The 17947-nt window shown below is 44.7% G+C and overlaps 1 protein-coding gene across 1 annotated transcript in view; it reads right to left on the minus strand.

Annotated features, from left to right (window-relative positions):
* Positions 1 to 17891, minus strand: part of DTYMK (deoxythymidylate kinase) — a 31026-nt gene extending 13135 nt beyond the window's left edge. The window contains exons 1-3 of the mRNA XM_054039904.1: positions 17511 to 17891; positions 16229 to 16337; positions 7676 to 7766 (exon numbers count right to left, since the gene is read on the minus strand). Coding sequence (XP_053895879.1) covers positions 7676 to 7766; positions 16229 to 16337; positions 17511 to 17724 — 414 coding nt within the window. The 5' untranslated portion in view covers positions 17725 to 17891. The remainder of the gene's footprint in view (positions 1 to 7675; positions 7767 to 16228; positions 16338 to 17510) is intronic.
* Between the last annotated feature and the right edge of the window lie 56 nt (positions 17892 to 17947).

The following is a 17947-nucleotide window of genomic DNA, read 5'->3' on the forward strand; positions in this document are numbered from 1 at the left end:
CAGGAGACTGGCTGGTGGGTCTTACCCACATGCTCAGGGTCTAACTGACTGCCATGTTTGGGGTCAGGAAAGAATTTCCCCCCTGGTCAGATATGCAGAGACTCTGGGGATTTTTCACCTTCCTTTGAAGCATGGGTCACAGGTGACTTGCAGGTGTAAACTAGAGTAAAAGGTGGATTCTCTGTAACTTGAAGTCTTTAAATCATGATTTGAAAACTTCAGTACCTCAGTCAGACATTATGGTTCTGTTATAGGAGTGAGTGGGTGAGGTTCTGTGATCTATGATGTGCAGGAGGTCAGACTAGCTGATCGCAATGGTCCATTCTGGCCTTCAAGTCTGAGTCACTAAAGATGGTAGAAAGCCAATTCGTTAAACCTACAAAGCTTTTGCCACTCACTTACAAATATAAATCCTTTCATTAATCTCCTATAAGATTCCAGGGCTAGAGGCAAATTCTTAAATAGCCTCCAATTTCTCTGGGCTAGCAGAGCAGATGAAGGTCTTGAATGAACCAATCTTCTAAGCAGAAGTGAGTAGTAATTACCATAAATTAGGGCTGTCAAGCAATTCAACAGAATACCATTTATTTAAATATTTTTGGATGTTTTCTACATTTTCAAATATATTGATTTCAATTACAACAAAGAATACAAAGTGTACAGTGCTCACTTTATTTTTGATTACAAATATTTGCACTGTAAAAAAACAAAAATTGTATTTTCAATTCACCTAATATAAGTACTGTAGTGCAATCTCTTTATCATGATAGCTGAACTTACAAATATCAAATTACGTACAAAAAATAACAGCATTCAAAACTAAAACAATGTAAAAATTTAGAGCCTAGAAGTCCACTCAGTCAGACTTAAGCCAATCGCTCAGACAAACAAGTTTGATTAGAATCATAGAATATTAGGGTTGTAAGAGACGTCAGGAGGTCATCTAGTTCAATCCCCTGCTCAAAGCAGGGCCAAAACTAACAATCATCCCAGCCAGAGCTTTGTCAAGCCAGGCCTTAAAAACCTTTAAGGATGGAGATTCCACCACCTCCCTAGGTAACCCATTCCAGTGTTTCACCTCCCTCCTAGTGAAATAGTTTCCTAATAGCCAACCTAGACCTAGACCTCCCCCAATGCAACTTGAGACCATTGCTTCTTGTTCTGTCATCTGCCACCACTGAGAACAGCCTAGCTCCATTCTCTTTGGAACCACCCTTCAGATAGTTGAAGGCTGCTATCAAATCGTCCTTCACTCTTCTCTTCTGCAGACTAAATAACCCCAGTTCCCTCAGCCTCTTCTCATAAGTCATGTGCCCCAGCCGCCTAATCATTTTCGCTGCCCTCCGCTGGACTCTCTCCAGTTTGGTCCCTTCAGTAGTGGGGGGGACCAAAACTGGACACAGTACTTCAGGTGTGCCTCACCAGTGCCAAATAGAGGGGAATAATCACTTCCCTCGATCTGCTGGCAATGCTCCTACTAATACAGCCCAATATGCCATTGGCCTTCTTGGCAACAAGGGCACACTGCTGACTCGTATCCAGCTTCTCGTCCACTGTAATCCCCAGGTCCTTTTCTGCAGAACTGCTACTTAACCAGTCATTCCCCAGCCTGTAGTGGTGCATGGGATTCTTCCTTCCTAAGGTTACATTTGCAGGAGACAATGTCACCTGAAAGTGAGAACAGGCATTCACATGGCACTGTTGTAACTGATGTTGCAAGATATTTACGTGCCAGATGCGATAAAGATTCATATGTCCCTTCATGCTTTAACCACCATTCCAGAGATAAGCAAAAGTGGATGGGAACCTGGGAGGCAGTGACCATGAGATGGTAGAGTTCAGGATCCTGACACAAGGAAGAAAGGAGAGCAGCAGAATACGTACCCTGGACTTCAGGAAAGCAGACTTTGACTTCCTCAGGGAACTGACGGGCAGGATCCCTGGGAGAATAACATGAGGGGGAAAGGAGTCCAGGAGAGCTGGCTGTATTTTAAAGAATCCTTATTGAGGTTGCAGGAACAAACCATCCCGATGTTTAGAAAGAATAGTAAATATGGCAGGAGACCAGCTTGGCTTAACAGTGAAATCCTTGCTGATCTTAAACACAAAAAAGAAGCTTACAAGAAGTGGAAGATTGGACAAATGACCAGGGAGGAGTATACAAATATTACTTAGGCGTGCAGGAGTGAAATCAGGAAGGCCAAATCAAACTTGAAGTTGCAGCTAGCAAGAGATGTTAAGAGTAACAAGAAGGGTTTCTTCAGGTATGTTAGCAATAAGAAGGTGGTCAAGGAAAGTGTGGGCCCCTTACTGAATGGGGGAGGCAACCCAGTGACAGAGGATGTGGAAAAAGCTAATGTACTCAATGCTTTTTTTTGGCCTTTGTCTTCATGAACAAGGTCAGCTCCCAGACTACTGCACTGGACAGCACAGCATGAGGAGGAGGTGACCAGCCCTCTGTGGAGAAAGAAGCGGTTCAGGACTATTTAGAAAAGCTGGACGAGCACAAGTCCATGAGGCCGGATGCGCTGCATCCAAGGGTGCTAAACGAGTTGGCAGATGTGATTGCAGAGCCATTGGCCATTATCTTTGAAAACTCATGGCGATTGAGAGAGGTCCCGGATGACTGGAAAAAGGCTAATGTAGTGCTCATCTTTAAAAAGGGGAAGGAGGAGGATCCGGGGAATTACAGGCCAGTCAGCCTCACCTCAGTCCCTGGAAAAATCATGGAGCAGGTCCTCAAGGAATCAATTATGAAACACTCAGGTCTGGTCTATACTACCCGCCTGAATCGGCGGGTAGAAATCGACCTCTCGGGGACCGATTTATCGCGTCCCGTTGGGACGCGACAATCGATCCCCGAATCGGCACTCTAACTCCACCAGCGGAGGTGGTAGTAAGCGCCGCCGACAAAAAGCCGCAGAAGTCGATTTTGCCGCCGTCCTCACAACGGGGTAAGTCGGCTGCAATACGTCGAATTCAGCTACGCTAGTCACGTAGCTGAATTTGCGTATCTTAAATCGACTCCCCGCTGTAGTGTAGATGTACCCTCAGAGGAGAGGAAAGTGATCTGGAACAGTCAGCATGGATTCACCAAGGGCAAGTCATGCCTGACTAACCTAATTGCCTTCTATGACAAGATAACTGGCTCTGCTGATGAGGGAAAAGCAGTGGACGTGTTATTCCTTCTCTTTAGCAAAGTTTTTGATACGGTTTCCCACAGTATTCTTGATGGCAAGTTAAAGAAGTATGAGCTGGATGGACTATAAGATGGATAGAAAGCTGGCTAGACCGTCGGGCTCAACAGGTAGTGATCAATGGCTCCATGTCTAGTTGGCAGCCGGTATCAAGTGGAGTGCCCCAAGGGAGGGGTCCTGGGGCTGCTTTTGTTCAATATCTTCATTAATGATCTTGAGGATGGCGTAGATTGCACCCTCAGCAAGTTTGCAGACGACACTAAACTGGGAGGAGTGGTAGATATGCTGGAGGGTAGGGATAGGATACAGAGGGATCTAGACAAATTAGAGGATTGGGCCAAAAGAAATCTGATGAGGTTCAACAAGGACAAGTGCAGAGTCCTGCGCTTAGGACAGAAGAATCCCATGCACTGCTACAGACTAGGGACCGAATGGCTAGGCAGCAGTTCTGCAGAAAAGCACCTAGGGGTTACAGTGGACGAGAAGCTGGATATGAGTCGACAGTGTGCCCTTGTTGCCAAGAAGGCTAACGACATTTTGGGCTGTATAAGTAGGGGCATTGCCAGCAGATCGAGGGATGTGATCATTCCCCTCTGTTCGACATTGGTGAGGCCTTATCTGGAGTACTGTGTCTGGTTTTGGGCCCCACACTGTCACAGGCCCAAGGACTCCCTCCCTCGGGGTCCCATGGGGAGGCAAATCAGCACTGAATGTTGCTAACGTGGTTGCAAGCATCGCAAGGCATTTCGGGGGAGGGTCAAAGGTGTGAGTGTGAAATGGAAGATTCCTTTCCAGGTTGCAAGAGGCCAAGAGGGGGAAGGAGGAAGAGGGCAGAGAACGGGTTAACTTGACACTTTAGCTAGCTCTGTGTGAAGATAAGACGCTGGCCCCGATCCAAGGTCATGGGCTCGACGAGAAATCTATAGCTGCCCAGCTGTGAGAAGAGGAGAACTAACTTGAGCAGGGCTGCAGAGACAGACGTAAGAACAGTGAGAGCGAATGAGATGACAAAGGCCAACGGGGGGAAAACAAAGTCTCTGGAGCCGGTGTGTTTTGAGAAGCCGAGGAGGACACAGCAAGCCGGTTTGGACTGGTACAAAGTGCACCAGGAACAGAGGTTTGGACTGGTACAAAGTGCACCAGGAACAGAGGGCTCTAAAATGAAAACACCCCCAAAAGAACCCAGGACTTAAAAACCCTCCTGAGAGCCAAAGCAAGTCGGAGATCACAGTGGACCCTGGACGACCCGTGCACAGTACAAGAACTCCCGTCCACCCCTCCCGCTCTTCTTCTTATGTTACACCCAGGCTTGGCCAGCCTCAGGTCATGTGTGTGTGAGTATGAAAGTGGGTTAGGGCTGAGGTACTAACTCTTTCTTTCTTCCTTTGAGTGACGTGGGAGCAGTCCCAACACTCACCGCTGTTGTTTTATTATTTTATTAATAAAGCTTTAAAACTTAAACCCTTGGTGTGCTCAGTCATCTCCCCCGTAAAGATCATAGAATCATAGAATCATAGAATATCAGAGTTGGAAGGGACCTCAAGAGGTCATCTAGTCCAACCCCCTGCTCAAAGCAGGACCAATTCCCAGCTAAATCATCCCAGCCAGGGCTTTGTCAAGCCGGGCCTTAAAAACCTCCAAGGAAGGAGACTCCACCACCTCCCTAGGTAACGCATTCCAGTGTTTCACCACCCTCCTAGTGAAATAGTTTTTCCTGATATCCAACCTGGACCTCCCCCACTGCAGCTTGAGACCATTGCTCCTTGTTCTGTCATCTGCCACCACTGAGAACAGCCGAGCTCCATCCTCTTTGGAACCCCCCTTCAGATAGTTGAAGGCTGCTATCAAATCCCCCCTCATTCTTCTCTTCTGCAGACTAAACAATCCCAGTTCCCTCAGCCTCTCCTCATAAGTCATGTGCTCCAGACCCCTAATCATTTTTGTTGCCCTCCGCTGGACTCTTTCCAATTTTTCCACATCCTTCTTGTAGTGTGGGGACCAAAACTGGACACAGTATTCCAGATGAGGCCTCACCAATGTCGAATAAAGGGGAACGATCACGTTCCTCGATCTGCTGGCAATGCCCCTACTTATACAGCCCAAAATGCCGTTAGCCTTCTTGGCAACAAGAGCACACTGTTGACTCATATCCAGCTTCTCGTCCACTGTGACCCCTAGGTCCTTTTCAGCAGAACTGCTACCTAGCCATTCGGTCCCTAGTCTGTAGCAGTGCATGGGATTCTTCCGTCCTAAGTGCAGGACTCTGCACTTGTCCTTGTTGAACCTCATCAGGTTTTTTTCTGCCCAATCCTCTAATTTGTCTAGGTCCCTCTGTATCCGATCCCTACCCTCTAGTGTATCTACCACGCCTCCTAGTTTAGTGTCATCTGCAAACTTGCTGAGAGTGCAGTCCACACCATCCTCCAGATCATTAATAAAGATATTAAACAAAACCGGCCCCAGGACCGACCCTTGGGGCACTCCACTTGAAACCGGCTGCCAACTAGACATGGAGCCATTGATCACTACCCGTTGAGCCCGACGATCTAGCCAGCTTTCTATCCACCTTACAGTCCATTCATCCAGCCCATACTTCTTTAACTTGGTGGCAAGAATACTGTGGGAGACAGTATCAAAAGCTTTGCTAAAGTCAAGAAATAACACATCCACTGCTTTCCCCTCATCCACAGAGCCAGTTATCTCATCATAGAAGGCAATTAGGTTAGTCAGGCACGACTTCCCCTTCGTGAATCCATGCTGACTGTTCCTGATCACTTTCCTCTCCTCTAAATGTTTCATAATTGATTCCTTGAGGACCTGCTCCATGATTTTTCCAGGGACTGAGGTGAGGCTGACTGGCCTGTAGTTCCCCGGATCCTCCTTCTTCCCTTTTTTAAAGATGGGCACTACATTAGCCTTTTTCCAGTCATCTGGGACCTCCCCCGATCGCCATGAGTTTTCAAAAATAATGGCTAATGGCTCTGCAATCTCACCCGCCAACTCCTTTAGCACCCTCGGATGCAGCGCATCCGGCCCCATGGACTTGTGCACGTCCAGATCCTGCGGCCTCAGCCTGATCACCTGATGCCCCGGACAGACTGGTAACAGAAATCTGTCACAACACTACAAGAAGGATGTGGAAAAATTGGAAAGAGTCCAGCGGAGGACAACAAAAATGATTAGGGGGCTGGAGCACATGACTTATGAGGAGAAGCTGAGAAACTGGGATTGTTTAGTCTGCAGAAGAGAAGAATGAGGGGGGATTTGATAGCTGCTTTCAACTACCTGAAAGGGGATTCCAAAGAGGATGGATCTAGACTGTTCTCAATGGTCCCAGATGACCGAACAAGGAGTAATGGTTTCAAGTTGCAGTGGGGGAGGTTTAGGTTGGATATTAGGAAAAACTTTTTCATTAGGAGGGTGGTGAAGCACTGGAATGGGTTACCTAGGGAGGTGGTGGAATCTCGTTCCTTAGAGGTTTTTAAGGTCAAGCTTGACAAAGCCCTGGCTGGGATGATTTAGTTGGGGATTTGAGCAGGGGGTTGGACTAGATGACCTCCTGAGGTCCCTTCCAACCCTGAAATTCTATGATTCTATGATATGCATCCATGCTGATGATGGGTTCTGCTCGATAACGATCCAAAGCAGAGTGGACCGATGCATGTTCATTTTCATCATCTGAGTCAGATGCCACCAGCAGAAGGTTGATTTTCTTTTTTGGTGGTTCGGATTCTGTAGTTTCCGCATCTGAGAGTTGCTCTCTTAAGACTTCTGAAAGCATGCTCCACACCTCATCCCGCTCAGATTTTGGAGAGAACTTCAGATTCTTAAACCTTGGGTCAAGTGCTGTAGCTATTTTTAGAAATCTCACATTGGTACCTTCTTTGCATTTTGTCAAATCTGCAGTGACAGTGTTCATAAATCAAACGTGCTGGGTCATCATCAGAGACTGCTATAACACAAAATATATGGCAGAATGCAGGTAAAACAGAGCAGGGGACATACAATTCTCCCCCAAGGAGTTCAGTCACACATTTAAATGAGCATCATCAACATGGAATGGTGTCTGAAGCATGATGGGGCATACGAATGTTTAGCATATCTGGCACTTAAATACCTTGCAATACCAACTACAACAGTGCCATGCGAACGCCTGTTCTCACTTTCAGGTGACAGTGTAAATAAGAAGCAGTCAGCAGTATCGCCTGTAAATGTAAACAAACTTGTTTGTCTTACCAACTGGCTGAACAAGAAGTAGGACTGAGTGGACTTGTAGGCTCTAAAGTTTTACATTGTTTTGTTTTTGAGTGCAGATATGTTACAAAAAAAATCTGTGTTTGTAAGTTACACTTTCAGGCTAGAGATTGCACTAGAGTACTTGTATGAGGTGAATTGAAAAATACTATTTCTTTTGTTTATCATTTTTACAGTGCCCTCCCAATTAGACGCAGACACTGCCTTTCTGTTCATTCACTTACCTCTTTGGCACTTGTGAAGGCCACCCCGGAAAAGGCGTATCTGTCCACCACTAGAGTGATGCCTTGATTTAACTTCTCTTTAATCAATGGCCTGAACAACAGAAAGAAAAGACACATCATACTACATTGTACCCAGGCATAAATGATAAGAATTCAACACAGAGGACACAGCAGGTGGGCTCTTTTCAATTAGTTGATGCACTTGGCTATAATGATCTCCAGCAACTGTGGGGTTACAATACTTTGTCAGTCGAGGCTGTGATTTTTGTTTATAAGCTCTGTCCCTCACAGTCTCTCAATGTTCTGAAAATCAAACCCAACCTTGTTCATCACTATCCTTCCAGCCAAGGAGGAATGGATGGGACTCTTTCCAGAGACAAACAGTGCTGCAAGAAGGATGCTTGCTATGGCTGCTGCTGCCTGAAATAGTGCTACTTTCATCCTGCCCTTTATTAGGGGCTGAGCAAATAACCTCACATCGCCTAGCATAAAAAGCAAATTCCAGAGCCACTAATCCTAAGTCTACTGCATGGTAATGCAGAGCACTAGTTCATCCAGTTAAATGACCTATGGACAAAGTCACAGCCAAGCTGAAAGTATCTACAGTTGGGACCAAACGAGTGGTTTAGTTCAATTTTTTTATTTAGTATAGCAGATACAATAAGGACTGTGTGTCTCTTGGGCAAAAAATCACTTGAACTTAACCCAAAATGGACAATAATGTGTCAAGACTCACGCATCTATCTTCCATACTGAGAATTCATGCATGTTCTCTATCTGCTTGGCATTAGATACGAATGAGCTACCACCAGCCTCAGCAGGATCAGATAAGCCTTTGGAAAATGCAGCTTTTAAAAATAGAAACATATTTTCTATTTTACAGATTTCCAGCTAACAGCACTACTTTTCACAAATTTAAACCATTACCCTTGTAAAAGTCTGGTTTGACTAAAACCCTACATCATTCTACCACTTATTGCACAAAAGGAGTAGCATCCAGGTTGAACTGTCAATAGATCATATTAAAGGCAGTACCCACTCTCTGTAATAAATAGTGTAGTGCATACTTCATCATAAAGCAAGAGAGCTGAAGCTTAACTTGAAAAATGAAGGGAAGAACACCAGTTCTTTAAGAGCATCTCAGCAGCAAGAGATTTAGTGAGACTACACTCTAAGGCCTCAATTCTGCAGTTGATCCATGTGAGAGCAGGGACTAAGAATGTTTCACCCTCTGATGCCAGGAAGCAGATATGGGGGCTGATTTTGAGAGTTATCACACTACATTAATTTCAATGGGAGTTAAGGGGCCTCAGTGTGATGGGTTGGGTCACAGTCCCAGCACATCAGGTGGCAGTCCCAAGGGTTCTATCTCTAAGCCCGTTTTCCCTGGCAGCTTAGGACTTCAGTACCTTGCCTGGTTGTGCCAGACATGATAGCCTGCTATAAACACAGACCCAGGTCTGAACCACGTCCCCCAGAAGCTGCAGGCTTAACTGAAAACAGCTTAAGAAGTGCTCCTGTCTCCAGCACCCAGATACCCAGCTCCCAATAGGGTCCAAACCCCAAATAAATCCATTTTACCCTTTATAAAGCTTATAAAGGGTAAACCCATAAATTGTCTATCTTCTATAACACTCAGAGAAAGAGAGATGCACAGCGGTTTGCTCCCCCAGGTATTAATCACTTACTCTGGGTTAATTAATAAGTAAAAAGTGGTTTTATTATATATATAAAAGTAGGATTTAAGTGGTTCCAAGTACTACAGTCAGAACAAAGTAAATTACCAAACAAAATAAAACAAAACACACAAGTCTAAGCCTAATACAGTAGGAAACTAAATGCAGGTAAATCTCACCCTCAGAGATGTTCCAATAAGCTTCTTTTACAGACTAAACTTCCTCCTAGTCTGGGTCCAGCAATTGCTCACACCCCTGTAATTATTGTCCTTTGTTCCAGTATCTTTCAGGCATCCTTTGGGGTGGAGAGGCTATCTCTTGAGCCAGCTGAAGACAAAATAGAGGGGTTTCCAGGGGCTTATATAGTCTCTCTCTTGTGGGTGGAAACCCCTCTCTCCCCACTTTAGAATCACAGCTACAAGATGGAGTTTTGGAGTCACATTGGCAAGTCACATGTCCATGCATGACTCAGTTCTCTACAGGCCGACGCCATTGCCCATGTTAGCCCGAATGTTCCCAAGAAAGCTCAGATGTGGATTGGCATCTGCCAAGGTCCACTGTTAGCTAAGTGCTCCCAATTACTTGAATAACCCCTTCATACTATATTGACCAAATCTGCCTTAGGTGCTTCCTACAGCAAACTTTAAATACAAGCATAGAGCCAACACTCATAACTTCAGATATAAAAATGATACATGCATACGAATAGGATGAATACACTCAGTAGAACATAACCTTTGCAAAGATATGTTACATGGCATATCTAGCATAAAACATTCCAGTTATGTCATATTTACACTCATAAGCATATTTCTATAAAGCATTATGGGGTGCAACGTCACACTCAGCACATAGAAAATCAGGTCAGATCCTGTAACAAGCTCTCCACTGGTGGACCCAATGCATGCCCAGAGACACACTGCAATCAACGAGCCTCCACACAAGTGCCAGTGTCTGCCTGCATAGAGCTCATTGCAGCCTTGGGGCCTTATTTCAGTGCAAATGTAGGCACCAAAGTTTGGACGTTTTAGCCTGGGGGAGTTTGTTACAGAGAGGTGTTAAACACCTGCTACTCTCACTGAAGTTCTAATGAGAGAGGCTCAGCATCAAGCCATAAGCTTGCAATAGCATTTGTTAGGTGGCAGAGCAGTTAACTGCTCACAAATGAGCCGTTCTTACATTTTCTTCTTATATATGGATGTTGAAGTAGAAAGCCTGGGCCACTCCCATCCCTCTTAAATCACTTAGAAGTTTCATCACAATTTCCCTTGATTAAAGTTGAGGGAGTATGACTCAATCAAAAGTCCTAGGGACTGGTCAGAATCATGTTGAATGTTGTTAACCATGTATTTTGAATTTTATCATCATACTGGACGGTAGCATAATACATGATTTAGAAGGTAAATGTCATTTTTTAATTGTATGAAAAACCCAGAATCCATGCCCTAGCGCCTTACAACTACGCCACTTATGCCAAGCTCCACTGGGAGAAGTTGTAGTTCTCTGGTGCTACCATAGAGTCACATTTACTCACTCAGTGCTCTCCTCTGAGCTCAATCCACCCTGTGATTGTTGCTGTTCTCTCTACTTAAGACCAGGCAGAGGAAATTCAAAAATAGACCTGGTAACATTGAAGAAATATTCCCACACCATAGGCAGGTATCTGTCCCACCCCCTCCCCCCCAAAAAATTAACAGACTAGATCAGGGATTCAGAACAGATGCTCGGCTCAGAACACAGGCAAGTTATCCCTATAGTTTAGACGGCTATATACATAAACTACAAATCAAGAAATTATGTGAACCCAAGATTAAGAATACTGTGTGAGAAATCTAAATCAGACTTGTTGGTATGGCAAATTCAGAGCTGGAGAAAGGCGTTCCACATCAGTCTCTGTGCCTTCAGCTACAACATTAGGAAAAGCATGAAGACTTTATCTTAATTTTAGCATTAATTAATTTAGTGCTCATAAAGTGATGGATTTCTAGTTCTAGCCTAATTCAAGATGATGCTAGCAGATGCTTCAGTACACCTCAATCCTAACCTAAAGCACTCTTAATTCTATTCCAGGCTGCTCTTAAGAATGCCAATCATATCGGGAGGTGACTTTGTGATACACACAAGTGGTAGGAAGAGGAGACTACCAAATTCACTTTCACTTATAGTTGAGCTTTTAATTAAGATTTCAAGAGATTACCAAAGTAACATGTTAATCCACTGTGTGATGGAGTCTCCAAAAACCTCATGTAAGGTCTGAGGCCTTTTTCTGCAGCCATGTAAGGAGAGCAGTAGCTATGAGCCAAGAAGCAGAAAGTCACATCCTCACCTTCCTTTTAAGTTATATCAAAACAATGTAATATTGGGCTGTTAAGAAGGCACCCCTACTAATAGTATCCATCATACCAGATAAGCAAGGAATCTCTTAAGATGTTTAAAGAAAATGTTGTTTGACAGCATTCTGTCTGGCAAGGAAACACTTATCAACAGTTTAGGTGTGAAATCTCTACTTCTTTATTGTTTTGCCTTTATGATCCCTACTTCTCTATTGTTTATCTGTATGGTTTCTGTCTGTTACATAACTAATTTTGCTAGATGTAAATCAACTATGGTGGTGGGGTGTGATTGATTAAAGATTTTTTCATAATGGGCTAGGATTGGTGAAAGATATGGTTTTATAGTACTTTAGTTTAAAATGATTGGTTAAGGAACAGCTAAGCAGGACTCAAGTTTCACTATATAAACTGGGATCCAAAAGGAAGTTCTTTGGAACCAACTCCAGGACACAGTCCCAAGATCATAGCTGCTAGATCTCAACAGCCTGCCAATCATACCATGCAGAAGCTGGAGTCCCCGGATGACCTGATTCTGACTGGCCCTCAGGAAAATTTCATCTTCCTTCTTAGGAGTGGTAAGCATTGTATTCGTAGCATGTGCATTCTGTTTTGGTGGTTGTTAATAAATAGAGGTTACGGATATTACTGTGTAAGGCTCTTTCACTGGTAAAAGACCACGCAAATCCATAAAAGTGTATGCCCTAAGCCCTAGGAATTGGGTATGGGTGGCCCTGAGCTCTAGGAACTGGCTAAAGGTAGGTGCCTTTTGCCTGGAGCTCTAGGAACTGGGAAAGGGTGGAGGTGCCTAAATCAATCTGATTATGCCTTGAGCCCTAGGAACTGGGTAAAGGTGGGTGCCCTAGAGTGTGCAGGTAACAAATTTGGTGGAGAATGTGGACAGCCTATGGTCATTTGGACTGAACTGATAGAGCTTCACACAGTGAATAATTGTAGAAAAGTAATAGCAGCAGAATACCTGTGCATTTTTTCAATAAGGGCCACTACCTACTTGACAGAATGACCATTCTGAAGCTTCAGGAGGGAACAAAGAAAAGGAGCAGGAGGGGTGAGGGTTAGCTGAAGAGCCCACCTTCCTTGCTAAATGGGTAGCAGAACAAGGTCCATGCCCATGGGGATAAGATTCTTTCCAGGGGAGGGATGTCCTTGAGTCTGCTTGTAAGGGGTTTAAAGTAGGGCTGCTGATTAATCACCATTAACTCACACGATTAACTAAAATAAATAAATCACGATGAATTGCACTGTTAAACAATAGAATACCAATTGAAATGTATTAAATATTTTTGGATTTTTTTTACATTTTCAAATATCTATTTCAATTGCATCACAGAATACAAGTGTACTCACTTTATATTTATTATAAATATTCGCACTGTAAAAAACGAAGAAATAATATTTTTCAATTCACCTCATACAAGTACTGTAGTGAAATCTTTTTATCATGAAAGTGCAACTTACAAATGTAGGGTTTTTTTTGTTATGTAACTGCACTCAAAAACAAAACAATGTAAAACTTTAGAGCCTATTAGTCCACTCAGTCCTACTTTTGGGCAGCCAATTGCTAAGACAAACAAGTTTGTTTACATTTACGGGAGATAATGCTACCCACTTCTTAATTACAATGTCACCTGAAAGTGAGAACAGGCTGTCGCATGGCACTGTTGTAGCTGGCACTGCAAGATATTTACGTGCCAGATGTGCTAAAGATACATATGCCTCTTCATGCTTTGGTCATCATTCCAAGGGACATGCTTCCATGCTGATGACGCCTGTTAAAAAAATGGGTTAATTAAATTTGTGACTGAACTGCTTGGGGAAGAATTGTATGTTTCCTGCTCTGTTTTACCCACATTCCGCCATATATTTCATGTTATAGCAGTCTTGGATGATGACCCAGCACATTTTGTTAGTTTTAAAAACACTTTCACTGCAAATTTGATAAAATGCAAAAGAAGATACGAATGTGAAATTTCTAAAGATAGCTACAGCACTGGACCCAAGATTAAAGAATCTGAAGTGCCTTCCAAAAATCTGAGAGGGATGAGGTGTGGAACATGCTCTCAGAAGTCTTAAAAGAGAAATACTCTGATGTGGAAACTACAGAACCCACCAAAAAAGAAAATCAACCTTCTGCTAGTGGCATCTGACTCAGATGATGTAAACGAACATGCATCGGTCCTCACTTCTTTGGATCATTATCGAGAAGAACCCATCATCAGCATGTCCTCTGGAATGGTAGTTGAAGCATCAAAGGACAAATGAATCTTTAGTGCATCTGGCATGTAAATATCTTGTGACTCCAGCTACAACAGTGCCATTCAAAGGCCTGTTCTCACTTTCAGGTGACATTGTAAACAAGAAGGAGGCAGCATTATCTTCTGCAAATGTAAACAGACTTGTCTGTCTGAGCAATTGGCTGAACAAGAAGTAGGACTGAGTAGACTTGTAGACTCTAAAGTTTTACATTGTTTTATTTTTGAATGCAGGTTTTTTTATACATAATTCTACATTTGTAGATTCAACTTTCATGATAAAGAGATTGCACTACAGTACTTGTATTCGGTGAATTGAAAAATACTATATATTTTGTTTTTTACGGTGCAAAAACTTGTAGTCAAAAATAAATATAAAGAGATCACTGTACACTTTGAATTCTGTGTTGTAATTGAAATCAATCTATTTGCAAATGTAGAAAACAACCAAAAATATTTAAATAAATAGCATTCTATTCTTGTTTAATTGCGTGTTTAATCACTTGACAGCCCTAGTTTAAAGCATTCTGTAAACGCATAAAGCAAAACACAAAGAAAAAATGCTAGCAAAGCAGCAGCAACATGGGCTTTATGGAAAGCTGTCACTAATCTTTCAGCCTGGTAGCACTCCAGGAAAGACAACTGAAGGATTACAAATTAGAGTTGGATATAGTTAAGGATAATTTGGCTCAGTATAAGGCACCGCAGTGCGCCAGTGAAGCTTCAGCATTACAGAATGCAACAGCCTTATAGGCAAAAACAGGAGAGTGTGAACATTTAAAACTGAAAGTAGAAAACCTGATTGGAGAAGTATCTACATTGCAAATGAAACTAGGGGATGCTCAGGCAGCTGTCAGAACAGTGTTACAAGAAAATAAGGCTTGGGCCCAGATAAACAGTGACCAGATATGGGCAGCTGCGCAGTTATTGGGACCCCTAGAAAGGAACATCTGTCTGGACTGGATGGTGAAGGTGTTGGCACAATCTGGATGGAGGCCAGCAGATTATGAGGTCTTAGCCCAGGCCTGCACTAGTGCTTCTGACTGCGCAGTAATACGGACTGCTGAGGAGTGGTTAGGTGCAAACCGTGTTCTTGCTACCAGATGGGACTGGGTGAAGGAAGGAAGTAATGTTGATCCGACAACACTGGAAATTGTTCCATGTAAAAGTACAGGGCCCCTGTGAGTCCCCACAATTGTATGACATTAAAAAGGAAATACTGGCCATAACTGCCAGGGTTGTGCCAATAGTAACTGGAACCCAACTGGATTTCAATGCTTTAGCTTTTAAGACTGCATTGTTAGATGGTTTGAATTAAAAAATGAAGGTAAATTTAGGATCTATAGATCCAGCTAGTGGGTACCCCGAGTTAAAACAGGACATTTTTCAAGCAGCTATAGTTTTTCAAGACACGTTGGGACAGAAGAAGGAACTGACAGGAGAATGGAACCCGACCAGGAGGTAACTTTTGCCAACAACGGGCCCCCAGATTTCCAAGGGGAACCAGGGGAAAAGGGGCACGATGCACCGTGGCATGTTGGAGGAAGAGAACAGGGAGGTGCAAGGGACAGCAGAGGAGCAAGAGAAAGAAATGGATATGGGTATCAGATGCAGAATAGAGAAAGAAGATGCACACAGGGAATGAAGGCATAGAGGAAGCTCATAATGGCAGGAGAACCAAAAGAGACATGGGAGGGGAAGCCCACAAGTGAGTTATTGCAGAGAGTTGTCCAGTTAGAAAGGCAAGAGGAATTGACTGAAAGGGCTCCTGTAACTCCTATAACGGACTCTATCGTTGGTGCCACTCCAATAGTGGTGCTCGCCTCCTCGGACTTCCCCTGAGGTAGTGGCCCAACTACAGTATGACAAATGGGGGCGTCTCATTGTAGGGGCAACAAAGGGGAGATCTGGGAAACAAACATGCCCCACAATGTTAATTGACACAGGTGCATCAGTATGTGTGCTTGGAGAGCAGTGGCTTCCCAGGGATGCTTTGGAAACCGAAAATTCAACACAACTAATATCATATACAGGGGAGACAATGAAAGCATTTATCACAAGACCAATCCTGACCTGTATAGGAAATCAGGAGTCATGCGTAAAATATTGTTTTCAGAAGCAGGATCAAATTGGGAATGGGCCTGCCTAAATCAACCGGGTTATGCCTTGAGCTCTAGGAACTGGGTTAAGGTGGATGCCCTAAAGTGGGCAGGAAATACTTAGGATTCAAAGCTGTGCACATTACTTTAAAACTCAAAAAAGAATTATATTTACACTTGTTCCCAGCGGTTAGCAGAGAAAAGCAGATGCACTGTGTGGTCTTCCAAATTGCTCTTGTTCTCCAAGTAGGAGCTAATTAGCCGCCCAATTTCTGTTGTTCTGTCTGTTAGAAAGAGTACAAGAACAAGTCTGGTGAGTTATGCAGTCTCTTGCTTCAGTTACTGTGCAATATGACTTAAGATTTACGCCATGTACAAATTCCATGGAACAAATATTTTAAACCCAACACTAAAACCAGTAATGCTTGGACATACATGTTCTGAAAATCCAACTGTTCAATTTTTAAAAATTGCTACACAAAGAGAATTTTCAAGTTGCAATGTAAACAAACCAAAAACTAGAAGGTGCCATAATATGGGAAGCACAACCTCAACGGCAGAGTAAAAATAAAAGGAGTAAATGCACTAAATGTAGGGAAATGTGACACAAAAGCTATGTGTCCTGGCCTTTCTAGTGTGGCAATACATTCCCACCACAAAGGATTCACTGTGACAGCCAAGGGACCATGCGACACCACAGCTGAGAATGCAGCTACAAGTATCAGTGTTACATTCCCCAATGTTTTCAGAGGCCTCTCCCCAAGTGGGGGGGGGGGGGGGCATGCCCCAGGGCAAAGCAAACACTAGCTATGAAGACATATACCTTTAAGATGATTAGACGTCTAACTGTACATGGCAAGCATGAAAAGAAGGGCAAGACACAGCACCATTGGTTTTATTTTCCTGAAGGGATACCTAGCTTTCAAACTTTGGGGGACACTGCTTACTGGAAAGCCACAGCCCTTACACCAGCCCTTGGTGTGCACTCCTCAGGGCCCCCCACCCCTTGTCAGAGGGCTAAATGGGGCTGCCCCATCCTGCATCAGTGGAGTTAACGGTGCTAACACCTCCCCCAACTTCCCCACCCCCGTCAGTGAGGTTAGTGGTGTCTCCCCCCTCCATGCCACAGGGATTAGCAATGTCCTCTGTTCCCTCCACGTCACTGGGGTTGTCAGTGACCCTTATGTCACGGCGGTAACGGTGCCCCACCCTTCCCTCCATGTCATGGGGGTTGGCAGCATTCCCGCAATTACAGGGGTTAGCATTGCCCCCCCACTTCCCCTTCATGTCACTTGGTTTGGCGGTGCCCACCCACCTGTAGTACCCCCCCATATCACGGGGGTTGGTGGTGCTCCCCACCTACCCTCCCATGTCCATATCACGGGGGTTGGGGACGGCAAGGCGCGGGGGGGGGGCGCGCACAGGAAAGGGGGGGAAGGGCCAGACTCCCCCCGTACCCGGGAATCGCAGGAGCTCGGCGAGATGCCCAGATGCCTTCAGCGCTTCCACCAGCCTCCGGCTCTGCGTGGTCTTCCCGGACCGGTCCACACCCTCCAGCACCACCAGCGCCCCGCGTCTGCACGCCATGGCCGAGGCGGCACGCGCCACAACCGTTACCACTCTTGGAGAGACAGGCGCGGGAAGGAGGAACATCTGCTTCCGGAGAACCATAGAGAGCCACGTGGGGACAGTTTGGACAGCAGGGGCCGCCCCTGGCCTCCAAGGTGGAGCCCCACCCCATCTGCCTAGCCCCGCCGGGGGCAAGAGCACACGGACGGGGCCCAGGGTTTGCCTAGAGCACCGGCCTATCGGCAGCTACACAGGGGGCGCCCCACTGACGCCGGGAGGCCCTATCCTTAGACGAGGGGCTGTGGGGGAGACACTGCTGCGGCCC

This window comes from Malaclemys terrapin, chromosome 9 (assembly GCF_027887155.1).
Source record: "Malaclemys terrapin pileata isolate rMalTer1 chromosome 9, rMalTer1.hap1, whole genome shotgun sequence".
NCBI classification, from domain to species: domain Eukaryota; kingdom Metazoa; phylum Chordata; order Testudines; family Emydidae; genus Malaclemys; species Malaclemys terrapin.